This window comes from Lepisosteus oculatus, chromosome 7 (assembly GCF_040954835.1).
Source record: "Lepisosteus oculatus isolate fLepOcu1 chromosome 7, fLepOcu1.hap2, whole genome shotgun sequence".
NCBI classification, from domain to species: Eukaryota; Metazoa; Chordata; class Actinopteri; order Semionotiformes; family Lepisosteidae; genus Lepisosteus; species Lepisosteus oculatus.
Genome location: NC_090702.1, coordinates 48,270,606 through 48,292,537, shown reverse-complemented (window position 1 = coordinate 48,292,537; position 21,932 = coordinate 48,270,606). Strand labels below are relative to the sequence as shown.

The 21,932-nt window shown below is 49.9% G+C and overlaps 1 protein-coding gene across 8 annotated transcripts in view; it reads left to right on the top strand.

Moving 5' to 3' along the window:
- The window catches only part of lhfpl3 (LHFPL tetraspan subfamily member 3), a 38,570-nt gene extending 16,638 nt beyond the window's left edge, over positions 1–21,932 (top strand). For 6 of the 8 annotated variants that reach the window (XM_015352248.2, XM_015352245.2, XM_015352246.2 and 3 more), the window contains 3 exons: positions 12,052–12,288; positions 16,042–16,067; positions 17,174–21,932. In XM_015352248.2, the coding sequence (XP_015207734.1) occupies positions 12,052–12,288; positions 16,042–16,058 (254 nt within the window). In that variant the 3' untranslated portion in view covers positions 16,059–16,067; positions 17,174–21,932. The remainder of the gene's footprint in view (positions 1–12,051; positions 12,289–16,041; positions 16,068–17,173) is intronic. The other 2 variants (XR_001478972.2, XR_001478969.2) reach the window with 2 other exon arrangements.

Sequence of the window (21,932 nt, the reverse complement as noted above, 5' to 3'; positions counted from 1 at the left end):
GAGGAGGGAGGAAGTGTTTAACTCCCCATTCTGCGTCTGTTGATGTTCTAGAGAGCAGATGAAAAGAGATTCAATAAGACATCATGAGCTGTAAAATGCAAATCCCATTTCATGGGTATTTAGATGTGTGGCAGATCTGAGGACTGCTTAACAGACAGTGAGTGGGAAAGCACAGTGGAGATGTGTGACAGTGAGCACTGAGACACACAGACAGAGCAGAGCCGCCCTGTGTGTGTGTGTGTGTGTGTGTGTGTGTGTGTGTGTGTGTGTGTGTGTGTGTGTGTGTTTGTGCGGCATTGCTGTTCACAGTACACGGGCGGTGCCGCCAACACTCACTGCAGGAGCAGCAGAGGAAACTCGGGAAAGATTCACCTCAAGACGCCTGGCAGATGTCAGCTGTAGGCACGCACAGGGTGTTGCGTGCAGGTAGGAAAAGCATGAACTAGAAGTACAAATTGGCCATCCATGAGATTAAAGAGTAAAAGACTGGTGTTCATGTTGACACTTTATTTCCATATTCCAGATGACATGAGAAAGCAATACAAAAAGGCAAAGGATTGTTAGGCTATACAGTCAAAAGCATAGAATCTAAATCAAGAGATGTCATGTTATCATTTGATCATGTTCTAGTTAGGCCTCATTTACAATACTGTGTACAATTTTGGTCACTGTGTTAGAAAAGGGATATTGCTGCTCTGGAATCAGTCCAGAAAAGAACAAACCAGATGCATCCCAGGACTCAAGAAATGTCCTTCAGCGACAGGAGGAAAGAACAGAATCTTCTTAGTCTTGAACAGAGAGGATTCCAAGCAGATCAGAAATAAGTAGTCGGCACGCTCCAAGCCTCAGGCCAAATCAATGCAGTGGATTTCTTCAGAAAGAGCCAAGAAGCACAAACCAGGGGAGACAAGCAGAAAGTGCTTGGAAGTGGAAGAGCATTTAAAACTGAGTAGAGGAGGCGCTTCTTTACCCAGAGGGGTGTAGGAGTGTGGAACAAGCTGCCCAGCCGTGTTGTTGAAGTCGATAGCCCGGTTTCTGTTAAGAAACAGCAGGATGAGAAAATCCAGTAGGGTCAGGAGGCACTTCTTTACACAAAGGGTGGTAGGAAGGTGGAACAAGCTGCCCAGCCATGTTGTAGAATACCTGAATACTCAATACCCTGGTTTGGTTTCTTTCAAGAATTGTAGTCCCTCCTCCTTAAGGGCGCTCCGGCTCTTCCTTGTTTGCCCTATTCCCCGCTCCTGCCCCTTGGTCCAGTCTCCTTCCTGTTTCCCTTTAAGAGCCAGACGCAGTCGCCAGTCATGGCTCTGCGTCTGGTTTCCACATCGTGTGAGCCCGGGACCTGGTTGCGCCTGGCTCCGTTATGCTTTTAGCTTCCTGCTCCTGTTCCTGTTCCCCCCGCCGGTCCCGACCCGACACCTGTTTTTAATCCCTTGTTTTGGATGGATTACCCGGCCATGGACTTTTGCTTGTTTTTTGGATTCTCCCTTGGACTTCTTCTTGGATTGTTTGCCTCGGCCACACCTCCCCGGATCACCAGCCCCCCTGTTTTCATCCCCGTATTCCTGCATGACTTTTTCCCCAGTGTTTCCTCACTATTCTGGATTGTGTCGTCTGCATAGGGTCCGAAAAGAACTGTTCGTTATAGACGCATTTCCCCCTTCACTTTTTGGGACGCGGCAGAGACAGGCACCACTGTGTGGGAGCAGCCAGGGCAGGAGACGGGATACGCTAACCACTTGATCCACTCCGGGCATGGCGAGCTGCACTCAAAGACGTGCGCAGACGATTCAGATTTCAGGAGCGGAATCTCGACATCTGAGTAAATGACGGCGCACAGAAACCCTTTCAAGTTGTGAAAGGCAATGAATCGGGTTGACTTCATTTCTTGTTTCACTTAGTAGAACACAGAGACACAAACGGAATCCCATTAAAAGAACTCCCAGCTGTTTCCAGAACCCACACAGGAAAATATCAATGTAAGACATTGATTTCCAGGGCTCACTGTAGAAGACGACGCATTGCGATCTTTAAAATCGACCTAGATGCTGCGATAGAAAAATCTGGGGTATAAGAAACTGCCAGGAAGTAGTGGTCTGAAGGGGTGATTAATGTGCTATTCCGTTGTTCCTTTATTTTAGCAGAACAATCTGTTGTTACAAGGCCAGCCTGGAGACCCTTTTATACCGCAGGACGTTCACTGGAGCAATCCGAGTGGGCTCAAGGCCAGAGCAGTACCTCACCCACAGCCCTTTAGTCCAGATGGTAATCTGGACCAGAAGCAGAACTCTCATTACAAACGAGAGGAGGCCCACTTAGGAGCTAGGAGCTAGCTGATCGGAGGATCTTATCCAGCCAGCTCTTAAAATAAACCTAAAACCTGCTCCGTGCTGCTGCCATACTAGCTGAGCGTTTCTTCATCCAGCCAAAGTGTTCCTTCCCATTCGGAGGCGTCAGGGGTGGGAGCTCCTGGCCTGTCTCCTCTTCGAGCTGATTCCCAGTGATGGGAGCAGGCTGCGCTCCCTCTGGGCACGGCTTCAGAGGGCCGCGATTGACAGCTGTCAGGCCGAGCGCACGAGCGATGGATAAGAGCGCATCACGCCCCCTGCTGTTTCTGAGACAGAGGTGCAGTAGAGTGTTTGTGAGAATCTGGCCAGGGATGCTGAGATGGACCAGAGCCCGGATGTCTTACAGGGCTCAAGCCCTGGAGGGAGAAGAGGATGACTGATGTTGATGATGATGTTCTGTCTCTCTCTTGTTTCCCCCTCCATGTCTTCCTGCGTCTCGACTTCCCCATATCTATCTCTGGCCTTCCAAGAATGTTTATTCTTTAATACAGCGATCCTAATGATTTACTGGGAAGTTAATTAACCGGAGTGAATCATTAGGAGCAGCCTCTGATTAGCTAGTCAAACACCTCCACACAATACCCTTTGTTCTAAGTCTTCCTGCTGGGACATGCAAATGTTGCTAAACTTTGCCAGCCCCTCCTGACACACACAAACACCACTCGTAATTTTAAAGCAGAAGACTAAGTCCTGAGCTGTCAGTCATTTCTCAGGGCCTCCAATATGCCTTAATAAAGACCCAGAGCTACTGCAGGTGTTACAAGTCTCAGGCTCAGACAGAGACGCAAGTAACGGGTCGCATTACTGTTAAATTAGGAGGAATAATGACACAGGACAGCTAGCTGTGGCTTCTGGGCCTTAATTACTTCTGAAGGAAAATACTGGTCCACAGCGGACTTCAAAATGTAAACCAGCCAACAACCTCCAGTGCAACAGCTGCTGTTCCTAACAGAGGTATACAGAGCTTTAGTATTACAGAAGAACAAGGGACACACTGCCCAGTCTATCAGTAATCCAGTAGAATACTAATATGAGTTCACAGGAATACTAATGTGCTGTCCCCAGGTGCAGTTTACAGGACTGCATATCCCACAATCCTCTTTGAGGCAGTGGTTGAGCACGACTCCAAAGAGCCAGTGCCTGGATCACTCCCCTGAAGGTCCCACTGGGAGCCACTTTCAATCAATCAATCAATCAAGGTGTATTTATCAAATGCACAACAATACAGCATACAGCGGTGGTCGTCAGCAGTGAAATGCTTTTTCCGCAAGCTCGCAAGGAGAGACAGGACAGAAGTTGATAGAATTAAGGTGACAGAGTAGAATGCAACAAATGATACCGTTTACAATTGACAGGATTTACAAAATGAGTAACATAAGGAGGTGTGGTAGGGATAGGAGGTGTCAGGGAAAGAAAAAAAACACACAGGACCGTAAGAGCCCTCCTACAGCAACCCTAGGGTCTGGCTTAGAAGCAGCTTGTAGATCATAAGCTACAAAAAAAGTTGTTTAACAGGCAATAGGCTTGTATCGCTGTCCCTACAGGAAGGCAATGGGCAGCTGATTGTAGACTCTCTCCCAGGCCAGGTCAGACTCCCCCCCCACCCAGGCCGGATCTGCAAGAGTGAGGAGGCAGTGTGGTGGGCAGTTCAGACAGAGGCCGGCCCCTCTCTCCCTCCCAGAGTCTGTGTGTGTGCGCCTTTCATACATGCGAGTGCCTGTGTGTGGACGTAGGTGGGTGTGTGGGTGGCATCGTGCAGATATATTTTCTCTTATTGTGTCGCTGTGTGTGTGTGTGTCTCTAGAGTGCGAGCAAAAGTTTGCCGCACTGACTCACTGCAAAACCATGCAGGTCTGTCGTCTGTTTCGGACTCCTGTAATTGGTTAACGTGTGGGATAATTCAATTCATGAGAGCAAATATTGTCTTCTCCTAACCCTGGGCACCTGAATGGCTCTTATCTCAAACCAAGAACAGCTGGGTTGCTGATAAAGTACAAGTACACAGTACAAGATAAAGCACTGAGGCAGTCAGGCCTCCAACACTAGAACTGGGATAGAATATAATTACATGTGATATGATTTTATAAGTGTTTTACTTTTTTGTTTTTTCAATCTCCTTAATTTTCTAAGAAATTGAATTGAATTGAAAAGAAAAGAAATTGAAGATTGAATTGTATTCAATATTATTCAAATACTATTTCATGACATTAACACATTTACATATAGCCAGATGGTTTAGTTTACCGATTGTCGATAAATAAAAGAACTAAAGCAATATTAAACAGTCACAGTTAAAGGAAGCAGGAGGAACTGGTTATTAATAGACACCTGACAAGGACTACAAGTTAACTTGCTCTCGAGTCAGAACAATGATTAGGATTGTTTATTCCAGTACCTGACAACATTTGTCCCAGCTCTGCCAATTGAATGGACAACCCCAGTTGAATGGACAGCCCTAACTGAATGGACAACCCCAGTTGAATGGACAACCCTAACTGAATGGACAGCCCCATTGAGCTCCAATTGAAAGGGTTGACCTGCTCTGCTGGGTTGGCAGGTTGGGGCAGTCCCGCAGGTCTTGTCTTAGTGCAGGAGGGGAAATCTGGCAGAGGGAACTACAGGAACAACAATATTCTGTCTCTCTCCTCCATCTGTGTCCAAGGGAGTGCAGGCTGTTAGCAGCTAATATGCAGCAGATCAAAGCAGGTGCCAGGACAGCTACATACTTGTCAGCCCAGTGGATGTCTCTCCAACCCTAGTCCTGAAGAGCTCCAATCCATTCCAGTCTTATAGGTCCCTTGTTCCTAAAGATTGGCAACGCCTGTAAATCCTGTTCATTAATCAATTGAACAAATAATTTGTTCAATTAAGAGAACCCTAATCTTTGAGGGGCGTGTTTAGAAATGGGTGTTTGAATGGTGACCTGTAAAATCTGAAGGACCGGGGGTCTCCAGGACCAGGCTGGGAGACCCGTGGTCTGGCTCATCTGCAGTTGGCATGATCACGTTCGTGCTTGTCCAATCATCTGGAATGCTCCTCCTTTATTGAAGCTGTCTCTGTGAGACCGTTTTGCCATGGGCCCACTGAGACAACGGTGTTCGTATGTGCTTGTTCATGAGCCCTTTGGTTCCGGGCAGCAGTAATGTTTAGGGTGATGCCAACATTCCTGTCACGGACAGGGGCCTGGAGGTATCACCTTTCTCTCTCTCGTTCACCCTCCTACTGCACACTTGAACCTAAGGACACCGAGAGCCACCGGGCCATTCGCTTCTTTACAAAACACGGCTGTTTTTCTCCTCTGATTTCACGCTGCGGCATCTGCCCAGCAATCTTTTCATGCTTCAGGTTTCAAGTCGCTTAGCTCCTGCTTGGAAATGCAGTGTGTCCAATAACAAGATCAGATTGGTGCATGCTGCTCACTTCGTTTGCTCGAGCATAACAAGTTCCTCCTTGGCTGCCTTTCTGCATTTGAACACCCTGCTTAAAAGGAGAAATGCCTGACGCTCTCTCTGCCTGACTGGCTCGCCTCTCAGTTTCAGCGGTGCAACTAACTCTGCGTTTCTCTCCGCTGCCTGCTCTCTGGGAACAGGCAGAGGGGGCGGCTCTGTCCCTGAGGAGCAGCTCAATCCCGTCTGCACGTCGCTTGTCTCAGGGCTAATTCCATAACGCTTCCTCAGCTGTTGTAAGTTCGGAAAAGAGCTTTATCCCCAGACAAGGTGGCGTTGCAACAGTTTTGCCAAAATCAATACTTCTCTCCCTCAAGCTGGGGCCGAAGTTAGTTTTTGAGCGCGGCAAGCTGAGCAAGGACAGAATTGGCAAAACTGTAAGCCAGCCGAACAGGAGACAAGAGCAAGAGTTGATTTCAACTTACTGTGCTTCTCTGGCCTTGTGGTCCTGTAGCCTTTTATTATCTCTGTTTCAATGAACGAGCCCTTCTTCATTCATTTCGTGCCAGAGCTATATAATGGATGCACAAAGAGGTGCTTCAGTCTGTCGATTTCAGCACTACAACATCTCCGTGCATCCCTCTCACTCTGAGTGGAGAGCTTGTTTCCCTTTTATTTTAGCTCCACAACATTAATGGACAGCTCCCAGCCTTCGCTTACAGCCAGCGTCAGCATTTCTCCGTTCTGTGACTTTGGCCACGTAGTGACAGGCTCCGTTGTCACGCATTGTGAGTCTGCACTCCCCGTACACCTGTATAACTTGCTCTGTGTGCATTAGTGTGTCTAGACGTTAGTTTTTCGGCTGTGATATTGTCTACTAGCTATCCGCAGTTATTAGTGCAACCAGAAGAGTCAGCTCTCCTGTGAACTCGGAGTCCGCTCAGTTTAATGACATGTAATGGAAAGACGTTTCCCTAGCCTTCCAGACAGGTGTGTGCCTGCCGCAGTAACACTCTGCTCTCTCCTGCACATCCAGCAATTCTCTCTCTTTAAGAATACCTCTGCCTGTGGTCATCTTCCATATCGCACGGACACAGGCAGCAGGACAGAACTGCCCTTTTGACTGGCCTCCAGACTTCATTCGAGCTCTGGCCCGCAGGCCACTGCACCCTGATGGTGTCCGAAAAGGCACCGCGGTCTTCTTTGTCAGATTTCCACAAATCTTTACTTTGCAGTCGCAGCCCAATCAAGGAACCTCCTGGGTTTCCAGCCCATCTTGGCACTGGCCTGCGGACGCTGGCACACAGGCACACCAAACACCCAGCAGCTGTCACACCTCCCCGCGGAACAGCTGGCTCTAGAGCTGTCCTGATTTCACGGGTAACGACAGCGGCTAGTGACAGCGTGACAGGAGAGGCGGTCGTAGGTGGAGTTTTGTGGGCACTCGGCTTCACCCGCTTGGCGAAGAGGACCCCCATGCCCAGGGGGCAGCTGCAAAGGTGGAGATGGGGTTGGAGGAGGGATGCAAAAAAAGAGCGAAGAAGAGGAGAGGGTGACGTGTGGTGTAAATGGAAACTGAGGCCATTGCGTCGGGATTAGCTGTCAGCTGCTTTCATCCCTCCCAAAGGTTCATTAGTTAGCGCCATTAGTCGGCAGTTAAGCCACCTGTGTGCCTGTGGAGCCGGCCCAGTCCGAGGCAGTCTGCGCTCTGCTGTAGACATCCCACAAGGCTCGGCAGGCCACCTCTGCAAACAGCTGTGAGCTGGAGGGCCTCTCGCAGACGGGAGAGGGGAGCTGCTCGCACACACAGCCTTGCTGTGCCAAGACTGGGTCTGTGTGGGCAGGAGCTGGGCGACGAGAGCAGAGGAAGGCGGAGAGGAAAAGAAGGAGGCAGAGGAGGCAGAAAGGGAGGGATGACAGTGACAGGAGTGGGAAATGGAGAGACGCTCCTGCAGGGTTTATTGAAATTAGAAATCTTTCTGTCATCGCTGAGGCTGTAACAAAAGGACAGGCTAAATAATTCATTCAGTTTAGCAATTAACACCTAAGAGCTTAAAATAACTCAAGGTCTCCTGTTAGTACAATGTTAAAGGTAATATAGGATAAACTAAAGACAGATCTGAAGCAAAGAGTGAAGCAAATCTGTGCCCAGTAAAACTCAGGTTCCCCACAGTCCATGTTTCTAGTGTATCTGATCTCTTACCTTAAAATCTTCTCTGGTTTACTCTGCTCTTAAAAATGCCTCCATGAGGGCTTTTCTGTGTGGTTAATTCTGCTTATGTGCTTGTCTAGCACACAGATTGAGCCTTATGGTCCAGTTGCTAGTTGCTAGGGACTCAGGATGCTCCCTGAATAGAGTAGATGTTAGCAAAGCCTGGCTTTCTTCAGCCACTTCCAGCAACAACAGGGGGAGGTACCCTGCTCCTAATGCGCCTGTGTCCTCTTCCCACCTGTGTCTGACAGGTGGGTGGCTGATTGGTGGGAATAGCCATTAGGTGGGTGTGCCAGACTGCTGGGTGTGTCTGACTGGTGGGCATCTCTGTTAGGTGGGTGTGCCTGACTGGTGGGCATGTTTGTTAAGATCACTTTATTAGCCCTGTACAATTTCTTGCATTAGGAATTTGTCTTTTTCGCATACCCCAGCTTGCTCTCCATGAGACACACAGACACACAGGTGGGTGTGTCTGACTGGTGGGTGTGTTTGTTAGGTGGGTGTGTTTGTTAGGTGGGTGTGACTGACTGGTGGGTGTGTTTGTTAGGTGGGTGTGTTTGATGGGTGGGCGTGTCTGTTAGGTGGGTGTGACTGACTGGTGGGCGTGTCTGTTAGTCAGGTGTGACTGACTGGTGGGTGTCTGTTAGTCAGGTGTGACTGACTGGTGGGTGTGTTTGTTAGGTGGGTGTGTTTGATGGGTGGGTGTGTCTGTTAGGTGCGTGTGACTGACTGGTGGGCGTGTTTGTTAGGTGGGTGTGTTTGATGGGTGGGTGTGTCTTGCTTGTGGGTGTGTCTGACTGGTGGGCCGTGTTGGACTGGTGGGTGTGTCTGACTGCTGGATGTGTCTGACTCGTGGGTGTGTCTGACTGGTGGGCGTGTCTGTTAGGTGGGTGTGTTGGACTGGTGGGTGTGTTTGTTAGGTGGATGTGCCTGACTGGTGGAAGAGTCTGGCTGATCGGCAGTTCTAGTAAAGTCTTAAACATTCTGATATTTCGAATTGTGTAAGTGTTTAAAAATACAATATATTCAAATCCAAATATCTAAAAAAATGTTCAATTGTCAGCTGAGAAATTGGAAAATACCCCAAACCTGGTGCTGTCAGCACAGACATCCCCCCAGAGCATGTCAAGGCAGCACTGTTCTATAGAGAGTGCAAGAAATGAAAAGAAGGAAACACACAATATATAAACCCATCTTTAGCCCAGAAGATTAACTTGTAGTTCTTGGTTAAACTGAGCCACCTGTTTGCTAATCCCCGAGATGGGCCTGCCTGTCTCATGTCCATCTGTCTCCTCCTGTGCAAACCCTGGCACTGAGTTTCTGCTCAGGGCTGCGTCCTCAGAGAGGAGAGGACCGGCTGGCAGGCAGGGGAACAGGACACACTGCGGGACGCAACACGCCAATCACAACATACCGTATGACTCTTTGAACAGCCTGTCGAGGCTGGCATCACAGGCTGCTGCGTTCCCTCGGACACACTTCTCCTTCACTCCTGCTCCAGGACATCATTCCTCCCTGCCTCTCCAAAAAGTATGGCTCCTCATTTCGCAGCATCATTTCCCACATGTTCAATTGCTTTTGCAAAACATTGTGCCCTGGGGTGCAGTTTGTTACCATTTCCAAATACACCGAAGCCTGTCGGCAGAACTACATATCAAACAGCACCCTAACTGGGGGAGATAGCAGCTACAGAGTTTGCGCCACTCCCCCAGGAAAGAAAGAACATGGAAAATGTTTTATTATTTATGGACAGTTCTCTTTCATAAGTGCGCAGTCAGCATCTTTTCCTGTTTTGAGATTTTTTGTTTGTTTGCCCTGCATAGTATCCTGAGAGAAGGATTTCTTTACAAACTACAGACAAGTGAAGATGCGCCCCCCTCCCAGGCTGGTATTGAGACCATGCGCTCTGAATTCAAACTGGTGTGTGTGCTGTACAGCTTTGTTTGAGAATGAGCTGAAGGCACTCCGGTACTCCAGAGTTGCAGCAGTATCTTCTGGTGGGACTTACACCTGGTCCCCCTCACCTCAGTAGTCACGATAGCTTGGAGTTATATAGCGCCTTTCACCACAATACGGCTCACACCGCCAAGGTGACAAGGGGCTTGTCCACCCAGAATTCCTTACAGTCCCACGGGCCCTGTAGACCACGGACTCCAGCGAGCGTCTTTGTGTTCCAACTGCAGGATGCTCTGTCGGAGAGGGGAGGAGGAGAGGAGTCTATTGCCATGTGTACATGTACATGGGAATTCTGATTCGCACAGATCTCTCGGATCTCTCTCCTCCTCTTTTCTTGTTTTTGTTAACTTTCGGTTGCTTTCGTTGAACATGAACCTGATCCCGACGCCTCCAGCCCCTGTGTCATGGGCTCCCAGAGGCAGAGGTCTGGGACTGGCTGCCTGCGGCCTGACTGTGGGTGGTCTCAGTCAGAACGGTTCAGACCCCCAGCTGGACAGCGACCCCCGGGGGCTGGCCAGCAGCACTGAGAGTGTAAGGCTGTGGGTGGGAGCTGCCTCCTGCCTCCAGCTGCTGCTCGCTCTGCTGTGGGCACTGAGGGGGGGGCTCGCAGACGGGCAGCCGCAGAGGAACGTGGGGGGGGGACAGCTCACGTTGGTCCCCATTCCCCACGTGTCAACACACAAACGTCAAAGCAGCCAGGCGCGTTTCTTAAAGACGGCAACTTTAAATTAGGGTGGCATAAAAAATGTATAAATTCCTAATTGTAAAAAAAGAGGTAAGGAGGGCAGTTTTTCTGGGCTGCTTGTGGAGTTGGCAGAGAATGTGGAGGAGCCACAGATGTCTGGGTTATTATTAGATCCTCCTGGTCACCCAGATATTCCAGAGCTGGAGGAAAAGAGGGATTAACAAGTGAGGACATGGCAGTGTGAAGGGATACTCTCTCTCAGTCAGTCCTCCCTCCCTTCACACTCTCTCCACCCTCCCTCTTTTCACTCTCCGAGAAGCGCAGCTTTGTCTAAGATGCCGTTAACACTCCATCGCCAGCACTGCAGCCTGCTCGCGCGGGGAGAGGGGGCCGGTGACGGCCTGCTGTTCCCAGAGATTACCAAGAGGAGTGGGATCAATCCGCTCTCGGGGCTCCCTGCCTCCTGTACAGGTGTGGATTTCGCTGTGGCGGTGCCGCTTGCTCACAGCTGGAGCGCACGGAGGATCCCGGGGGAGTTTGTCATGGAAAGGACAGCGAGAGGGAAATGGGTCGGCCTGTGAATGAGAATTAAAGAGTGATCAGCCTCCCTCGGCTGGAGAAACCAAAACCACTGCTTCATCCGGGTCCCCTGTGGCGGCGCCAGCGTGCCTCCGTCCTGCTCAGCATGCTGTAACAGCCCTGCCCCCACCTCTCTCTCCCAGCCTCGTCTCTCAGCATGTCTCTGATAGGCCTCTCCCCTAGGTACTGTATTGCACTAAAATACACAGCTCGGCCCCAACAGCCATGTCACCCTGCAACTCACAACTGGCCACCCAGTGAAGCTCAGCAGGTGTGAGCCTGGTCAGTACCTGGATGGGAGACCTCCTGGAAAGCTATGGTCGCTGCTGGAAGTGGTGGTAGTGGGCCCAGTAGGGGGCGCTCACCCTGCGGTCAGTGTGAGTCCTAATGCCCTAGTGTAAGGGCGGGGACACAATACTGTAGTGGGCGCCGTCTTTCGGATGAGACGTTACACTGAGATCCTGACTCTCAGGGGTCATTAAAGGTCCCCGGGCATTTCTTGAGAAGAGTTGGGAGTTATTCCGGTGTCCAGGCCAAATCTCCCCCTCGACCTTTGCTGTGGCCTCCAAATTGTCCCCATGTAGGACTGGCTTGCACTGGCCCTGCGATGGACGGGCGTACCCAGGGTGTACCCTGTCTTGCACTCGTTGCTTGCTGGGTGGGCTCTGGCTTCCCGCGACACCGTATGGTATAAAGCGGTTTGGCAAATGACATGACATGGCACAGCTCGCCCAGTCGAAGTCTCTGGCACAGTCCCGTGTCACACAGGCACCCAGACTGGTCTGCCCGGTTCCCCGTCTCAGTCTCAGATCTGTCAGTGTTTTGTATCAACATCTCTCTCCTCCTGTCTCTCCCTCTTCCTCCTGCTCACCCACCCCCCCTCAGCAACCTGCCTGGTCCTGGGCTGCCTGATCTTCCCGGACGGCTGGGACTCGGATGAAGTGAAGCGGATGTGCGGAGAGCAGACGGACAAGTACACCCTGGGCGCCTGCTCCGTGCGCTGGGCCTACATCCTGGCCATCATGGGCATTCTGGATGCCCTGATCTTGTCCTTCCTAGCCTTCGTCCTGGGCAACCGGCAGGATGGACTCATGGCTGTGGAGCTGCTGGCCGACAGCAAAGGTAACAGCCTGCTCATGCCTGTGAGCTCTGTGAGTCAGGACCACTGCACACACACACACACACACACACTCCTGGGGTCCTGATCGCCCGTGAGCTCTGTGACAGAACCACTGCACATACACACTCCTGGGCTGTGAGAAAGGGGCCCTGTGGTATTGGGATTGGGCTGAAAAATAGCTGGCCATTCTTCACAGCTGCATGCACAAGGCCTGTGCTGGGCAAAGCCACTTAGTCTTTGAACATCAGGCGCGTCTTCCTTTAACGAGGAGCCTGAAAATCAATGCCCACTGTTAGTCCATGATTTTACACCCTGTGAGCTGGGCCAACACGGGGGTGATGTGACACACTGCAGAGCTGTGAGCAGGGTCAGTGCCATGTTGACGCAGCTTGCAGATATCTCCACGGATCGCTGAATCAACACTAGTGTGTTTCGGCAGATAGAGCCGGGCGGGGAAGAGAAGCAGGTGCTGGGCGGCAGGACGGAGATCAAAGTCATTGCCTCAGCCCAGTCATGTTGACCCAGTGTCACGAAGGAGTTCTTTCCGGGCCCTATGCAGACGACACAATCCGGGGTTGAGTGAGGAAACACTGGGAAAAAAGTCATGCAGGATACAGGGATGAAAACAGGGGGGGTGTCCTTGGTGCGCTGGTGTTCGGGGGAGGTGAGGCCGAGGCAAACAATCCGGGAGAAATCCAAGGGGGAATCAAAACGAAAGCAAAAGTCCAAAACCGGGCGGTCCATCCAAGACAAACTAGATAAAAACTGGAACCGGGTCGGAACCGGCGGGGGGGGGAACGGGAACAGAGAATAAAACCTTAACAGGACCAGGCACTTCCAGGCACTCGCCTGGTGCGGAAACCAGAGCAGAGCCCGGAACAGAGTGGGCGTCTGGCTTTTAAGGTGGAGCTGAAAAGGGGCTGGAACAGGGAGCAGGTGCGGGGGATGAGTAACAAACTAGGAAGGGCTGGAGCATCCTTAAGAGGAGGGGTTACGAACGTGACACCCAACAATCGTGTTTCCATGTCATCGGCTTGGTGTCAGGCTACCCTGTGTTACTTCCACTGACAGAAGAACACAAGCAAAGCTTACCAACTGAAGCAGGCCATTCTGCTGTCTTAACCGATACCATACTGACACCTGAACCTCCCCAACATTACCAGCCTGCAGTGCAATGACCTCAGGGAATCATCCTGCAAGACAACCAGACTCTGCAGGTCTGAATGTCCCCACCCGGAGGCTCTGTGATCTGAGCGTCCTTGTGTTTGTGCAGAACTGGGATCTAACAGTGGAGCAATAGCTGCATAAGACCGACCAACTAGCCAACTGGCAAAGGAACTGACCTTTGAATGAAACCCTTGAGCGATCACCTAATCTCAGTCACCTAATCTCCTAGCTGCTGCTCAACGCTACAGGTCATCTTCTCAAGCAAAGCCCATCCCTGAACTCTCTCGACCAGCTGAGCAGAGGCCATTTTCATAGTACATGAGCCAGCAAGTCCACACTCCTCATCAATTGACAGACCGAACAAGCGACTTAACTGAACACTCAATACGAACCAGAGGAGGCCATGCAGCGTTAGTTAGTAATGAACTGATCCAGGGATAGAACGGCCACGGTATTGGCCTCCACAACATGTGTAGGTATCTTGTCCCACACTCCCACAGCCCATTTCTCTGGTTTAAATGCACCTGCAGTTTGGTTCCACTGGTGCCCTCCGGTGGCTGTTTTGCTGTTCATTCTGAAGAAGTCCGCTGGTGGGCCTTGAAGAGTCTGGAAACTAGTATCAGAACATGCCCCTCAGCCTCCGAACGTTTCTGGTTGCTCTTCTCTGGAGGACTTCCAGAGCAGCAATCTCTCTCCTATAACAAGGTGACCACACTTGTTCACTATATTCTGAAGGAGCTGTAGGATACTAGTGCATTCTGCTCTTTTTACATAATGTCCCTTGATTCAAATTCCACAGGGTTTAATTATATGTCCTAGTATTTTATTTACCTTTTTAATTGCTTCTCCAGACTGGAAGATCGTAGGAGATGTAAGTGAGGTTGTCAACATGAACACCTATATCAATAATATCAATGGAAACTCCAACTATGTGCGTAACCCACTCTAACCAATAAACTCTGAGTGCACCCAGCAGCCAGGTAGGCTCTGAAACAACTGGCCGTTCAGATCAGACCTGCTGGCCAGCCCCAGCCCCAGGAACACACAGACAATCCTTCTCTTGGAAGCAGGCAGCCCTCTTCCCAGATCTCGCAGTGTTTTTGCTGTGGCACTGAGGCAGGAGCTGCAGGCTTCCTGTTAATGATGTCCAGGGGCGCTGTGGGGGTGGGTGGGAGGAGAGGCGGCCCTGTGACAGATGAGCAGGCTGCCACATGCTCACTTTCCTGTATCGGCAGAGCCTCTCCATCGACTCTACTTCTGTTTATATGTCCTATTCCAGGCTTCACTCCAGCTGAAATACTGGGTGCAATCAGACTCAGAACAAATGTTTTGGCGCTTAAACATTTAGAAGAGGAAGCCTTGCGCTTTATTTAAAAAAAAAAAAAGTGGTGAGGGCCAGGAGGTCCTGACATCAGCTGCTTGTCAGGAGCTGCTGTCGTTGTCAAGGCGCTTTCTCAGACCTGGTCACCACGCTGCTCCGAATACCCACACACGGGCTTAGAGCTGCGTCCCAGGACTGCCATGAAACAGACAGCTCGGGGCTGCTGGACTGAGCGATGAGTTACTAATGCGTGTTTACACAGCTTGCAGCTAGCCTGTCTAAATTAATCGCAGACTCAATAGCAGTCTGCACGTTAGAGCAGGGAGACTGGCAGGGAGGGAGAGAGTGCGTTCTAATGGTTAGAGCCCTTAGAGGCTAGGGGAGCAGGAGGAATACATTTGGTTTGTCCATCATACACCATCTGTCCAGCTCTCTATGTCTCTCTCCCCTCTCCCCTTCTCTCCCCTTCCAATTTCTCCTCCTCCTTACATCACCCCACTCCTACTCCTTTCTCAGGTTCTCCCCCCTTTTGCGAGAACCGGTTCTCTTAGAGACACAGTGTTTGTTCCCTGCTGACGAGTCCTCCCTACTCAGTGTTAAAACTGGTAGACTCGTTGTTGCCCCCGCCTGGCAAAACCGCAGTACTGCAGCCCATACTGCACAAGTCAATGATAAAGTGATTGAAATGTTATATCCTCTTTTTTACAGAGGTGAACTCTGCATTCACACAGCTCCTAGCAAATGTTAAAGGACCATTAGCTGCATTTCCAAACTATATATACTAAAAAAACTATATGCCTCTAGCTTTAAACATACAAATAACACAAGAAACAGGTATACACTGATGTTATAGTGTCGATACTCCTTCTCTACTGCTCCCGTCTCCTCTCCACCACCCAGCCGAAACGTTGTGTCTCTTTTCTTTTCCTGTCAGCGTGGAATAAGCCTTTTACCTGTTCCTTTGCACCCTAAACATGCAGATGCAACTGCCTACTCCAAAATACAACTAGCTGTCTAGCCAAAGAATTCTAAAATTCTGGAAAAATGAAGAATGATTTAGAGCTGCATGCGTGCAAGCAAAGGCTCAGACCGAATCGGTCCTGCCTGCTGAGAGCTGTGGTGGCGTGGAGGTAATGACGCAGGAGATCACAGGGATCCTCAAGATGAACAGAACGGGTGGAGGTGGCCTCTCTCTGCGCTGGGCCGCAGTGCGTTCTGGGCCCTGTGATGTCACTCACTGACCATGTCCGTTTCTCTCTCTCCACAGACAATGGGAATGCCTAACGCACAAAGGTGAGTGACCTGTTGCTCAGCCATGTCCTGACAGGACAGCCATTCTGCTCTCACTGGAGCCAAGATAAGAGGGATTTAATCGACTCTCGTCCTCTGCCCAGAGGCTCCAGTAAGCGTCTGTACAGCAGAGTGGCCTTACTGGAACTACAGTGTCCAGTAACTGGACCAGGGTATGTCCAGATCTGCCTGCCTCCCTCAACTCGTAACAAGTCCATTTCCTGCAAGATGTGTTTGATTATTTCCACTGGCTCATCTGAAAGAGACTTTGTGCAAAATTACAGCCAGTGACGCAACTGACAGATGCCGAGTTAATTGCTCTGCACCCCCCAATCATATTCTAAAGAGCAACAGTTCCTGAATGAATCGGTCCTGCCAATTAATTCCCTGCTAACTTGTTCTACACAGCAGCTAATAACTCCTGATTAGTTTAACAAGGGAACGTTTGATTTCTGAAGTGGACAGCGTAGAGCATTCCACACTTTAATTGTCAAAATTGACTTTAACCACAGGAAGGCTGTGGGTTTGATCAGAGGTGTATCAGCAGGTATATCACTCTGTACCTCACAACTGGCAGCCCACTGAAGCTCAGCAGGTGTGTGCCTGGAGGGGAGACCTCCTGGGAAAACTGAGGCTGCTGCTGGAAGAGGTAGAGGGACCAGTAGGTGGCGCTCACCCTGCAGTCTGTGTGGGTCCCGATCCTTCACATCACAAATATAGTGATGGGGAAACTATACTGAATAGTGAGTAAAGGTGCTAACCCCAGTGTCCTGGCCAAATTCTCCCCTGGTCTTTACTAGTCATGGCCTCCTAATAATCTCTGAACTGGCTTCATCACTCTGTTCTCCTCCCCACTGAGAGCTGTACTGGAGCACTATGGGTGCCGTCGCATCATCAGGTGTTGCTGCACACTGGTGGTGGTGGACGGGAGCCCCCATTACCTGTAAAGAGCTCTGAATGGAGTGTCCAGAAAAGCGCTGTATAAGTTTAAGGACTGTTATTTATATAATGAAGCTGAACGCTGAAAAAAAATGAGCACCGCAAGAGTGAACACTCAGGGTGCAGACCTTACGCCCGGCCAGTCACTCCCTGGCTCTGCTCTCCCGCAGGTCTCACCGGTGTCCAGCAGGGGGCGGCCACGAAGTACTTTCACGCTCCGGCTTTTTACCCCATCACCCCAAGGGTGGGAGGCAGGCTGCAACTCTGGGAAGGGACAGAGACAAGGATGGAGGAAGAGAGAGGAGAAAGACGAGAGCGAAAGAAGGATGCGGCTCTCCTGGCTTTAATCAAGGAGCTCCACCACTGTCGAGACCCCCCCCCTCCACCCCTGCCCATTGCCGCCCCCCTCTTGCCTCTCACTCGGGGGGGGGGCACCATTACCCACTGGAGACGACCTTTATAGAATAGAGCCTGGGTCAGGGCGGCGGCATCAGTGACAGCTCCAGCCCACAGGATGCTTGGCAGAGTGATGCGCAGACAGACTGAGCCCCAGTACCCGCCTGACGGATCGAATAACCCACAGACACTGGCATCTACAGAATCAGCATCTTCTGCATCATGTCCTACAGCTTCCTGCATCATCTTACTGTCATGTCCTCTATCGTATCCTACATCAACCATGTCCGACATTATCCTGCATCTACAGAATCACCGTCGTCTACATCATGTCCTGCATCACATACTACATCATATCCTACATCATCCTAAATCATCCATGTCCTACATTATCCTGCATCCACAGAATCACCAACTTCTACATCATGTCCTGCATCACATCCTACACCATACTACATCATATCCTATATCATCCTACATCATCCATCTCCTTCACCATCCTGCATCTACAGAATCACCAACGTCTACATCGTGTCCCGCATAATGTCCTATATCATCCCCTGCATCATTCTACATCATGTCCTACACCATATCCTGTGTCATGTTCTGCTTCATTGCACACACTGACCTTGGCATTTTGTAAAATAAATCTTACAGTTATAACCACAGCAGAAATAATAATATAAGTACTACGTTTATAAAGCAGACGGTCATGTTTTAGATTAGTAATACTCATTCTACTGTACAGCTGACATCAATCTTCCTGTTTAACGGTCAGTTGGTTTGCAGACACCTACTGCTAAGAGAGACCGTCTCCCAGATGCGGAGCCAGGACAAACCTTCCCTCGTCCTGGGGTGTCCAGTTCAGTCCTGTCTGCTATACTGGACTGTGCATTGACTCCCCACCACACTGACTGATGACTACAGGACTACTCTGCTGGCTGACCTCCAGCACGCCAGCACTGCAGAACACAGTCAGGTGTGACCTTGAGCTTTCTGTAGATAATCTTCCCCATCTCCCAACGAAGAGTGCAGGACCACAAGCACTCCATCTCCTCCTGGGATCGATCACTACCAGAGGCAAAACTGCACGACACAGGAGGGGTCCAGGGTAAGAGCCCAGTTCTGAGACCCCTGAGCACCTTGTTCTCACGGTGCAGCCGGGATTCTGAGAGGAACAACTCAAGAGAGGGCGAATTCGACCGTGTCTGAGGCGGGTTACGACACAGAACCCCAGTAATTATTTCCTTACTTGGCAAACTAATGATTGGGGGGGAATAATGTATCCTTCATCATCTGCATCATTAGTAGCTTACGGTTTTCTTCATCCAGGAGACGAAGGCGATGGGTTTTGTTTTTCCTCCGAAATTGTGTTTGAACTTCATCAGCTCTGTGCCGTATTACCTCTTAATCTGTAGTTCCTTTTGATTTTTAACGAGCCGCTAATAAACGGAATGTGTTCGTTTTGACCAGAATGTCCCGCGGCCAGGGTAAACAGAAGGGTGGACTCGTGTTTTGGTCTCTTGAGCTCTGGGCAGTTGGTGGACGGCTCTCCGCTGTCGAGACGTCCTGGCCCAGTCTGCCCTGGACCGGCGGGCTTGGCCAGCTTCACGCTGGACTGGACTGAACGTGTCCACTCTTGGGACTCCAGCTGGGGTCTCCACAGCACTGCTGTCAGGGAGAGTCCTCTACTGTCCTGGCTTGGGGACAAACAGCGGCGGCGTGGAGCTGAACTGTCTCTGCCTCTCCGGCCGCGGGCCCTGACCTCAGGGCTGGGTCTGAGGGCCGAGCCCACTGGCCCGAACTGAGTCTGCTGGCTCTGGGGAAGAAATGTATTAATGAATGTCTGTGTATAATATCTGTGTGTGTACAGTATTATAATAGGAAACCACCAAATAATCCTGTTGTGTCCTGAAAAAAAAAAAAGACATGAACTCTTCATCGATATTTGATTAGTACAAATGTGTCCAATGACAGACCCTGCTGATGAAGGGGCAGAGGAGCCTGGCCATCGATAACACACCCAGCTCGAGGCAAACCCTGCAGTGGCCCAGCATGCTGTGCAGAGAGTCTGGGGCCTGGAGTCCTGCGGTGATGCATGGGGTATTGCTTTTATACAGTGACATCTTGGTGTCTCCGTAACGCTGTGCCCACATGAACACTCAGACCTCCAGAAGGGGGGAGAGCACGTGCCTGCAGTATCCCAGAGGAGACTGGCACTTCTGGCTGATAGCAGGGCAGGGGTACTCGCACTCACACCTCGGTATCCCAACCTAAGTTGTTCCTGAAAATCTGTGCGGAAGGCAAGAGATCGTAAATGGAAGATAAAAATTCCACTATTTCTTATTCCACCCCATTCCGAACCGAAGACAAGCTCACTCAAAAACCACCCTTAACGTGTAATACCATACAGGCCATTAAAGCACGCTTAGTGAACAAAGCAGTTCTACTGAAATAAGCCAACCATAGCTGTAAAAGAATTCATGATGTCATATTTACATTTTTCATTCTTTCGGAATAGATCGCTATCCAAGCGATCTGAGAACGATGTGCACACTGCTGTCGACTGTTACGCTAAAGAATGTTTTCCTCTTCCTTAGTGAAGCCCATAATGAACAGCAACTATAAAACAAACACAAAATAAAGCACTTTGGAAACGAGAGCACAAGCTTTATTCGTGATCGTAAACGAAGCGCCGCTGCCTCTCAGCCCCCTTCATCGCGATGCCCGTCGCCCCCGCAGACACACGCACCCGTCCAGAGGCTCTGAATCCAGATGCTCGCAGAAGGTTCTCGGCCAAAGTCAGTCACTTTCGAAGTTCGGATGAGCGAAATTCCGTTCTTATAACGAATTACGAGGTACAAATTCTTCATGTTGGGATGAGTGAAAATTCGTCTTATACCGGGGTATGAGTGTATAGAGCAGGGGTGGCCATCCCTGCTCCTGGAGAGCCCCCGCCCAGCAGGTCCTACAGGCCACCCTTCAATCAGCCATTAGCACAGACGTGGAGCGTGTGTGAGAATCGGTCAATTTGCTGGGTTAATTGGTTTACTGAAGTCATAAATTGCCACCTGTGGTCCCTGATAAGCAAGGTGTGTTGGTATTCGTATCTCAGTTGATTTCTTCATTCATCTCCTGACCAAAGTGCTGACTCAAACAAATGAGGTGTTCAAAGGGGTTAAGAGAAAACTGACCCATCCTGAACTGTGGCTTTCTATTGGTGGCCAGGCTTGGAATACAGCAAAACTGCTAAGCCATGCTGCACAGAGTCACACGAATTCAGCCGAAAGAAACCTTAAAAACCAGGCTTTAAATCTGAAGACAGGAAGTGAAGTGGGGGAAGTTAATTTGTGTTACCACAGGTGAAGCCCATTGGCTTCCCTGTCGTCAACTGAGCGTCAACAATCATCTTCCCCTGCACAGTCTGAGGCAGTCAGATTGGAGCCGCCTGTTTGGAAACTGATTCGTGAAATAAGTATCTGTTGAGGACTATGATAAGATGCCCTAACAAGGTCGATGCTGACACAGAAGCAGAGCTACACAGACACCTGTGGCCTGTCAGGAGAGCTGTCGAGTCAGAGACGACAACACAAAAAAACGCGGCTTACAAATCCAATTGACTTGTAGGGGGATGTTCTAAAATTCCTATTTCTTCTCCCAGGCCTTCTGAAAGCAAGTGTGAAAGAGTTTAAACGCAACACCTGGTTTGTGCAAAATTCAATATAGGAATTTTAAATGGTCTACTTGCAGGCGGGAAGAAATGAGCCCAATCTCCTTCTCTGAAGCTCTCAAAACATCACCCTGCAGACTGACAGAGAGCTCACTTTTCCTCCTCCCCCAGTGTTGCTCCACCATGCTGACAAGGGTTCAGCCTTGTCTTGTTGCAGTTAATGAACTTGTAAGGACTGAAAAGAACTAGAAAATCATGCATTTCTCCAAGACGTTTAGATTTAGCAGAAAAGCAGCAAAAACTAGCAGCATGAACAACTCTAAAGGCTAGATCTGGAGAACAGCTAATTGTGTCAAGACTATGTTGACCTCACTGTTAAAAGGTGCACCTGCAGTCAACAGCTTAGTGTGAATGTTAATTTCCATGCTGGTGAAGGCAGCAGATTCAAGCAGTGCATTCTACAGTATGGGAAATGCCTCAATGCTAAGACCTGAAAAAATACCGCACTGCGTTGCAATACTATGTGTCCTTGGGCTGTTCCTCTTGGCTGCTCGTTTCACCGACAACTCAGCTGGACTTAAGCCCAACCTTTGGATAACATCAGGGTTTTGGGGGGGATGAAATTTACAGCTGGAAAGTACTCATTAGTATAAATGTGTATGGTGAGAATATTAAGTTCACTCCATGATGGAGAGACACAGGGACAGACATCAAAAGATACACAGTGCGAGTAAAAGAGACAGATTTTCTGTTTCTTACAACTTGTCATTGTTAATTACTTGGTATAATTAGAACTGCTAATAGTTGTTAGCTTTTTCAACGCTGGAATTCATCTGTCATGCCAATAAAGCACTTGGAATTGA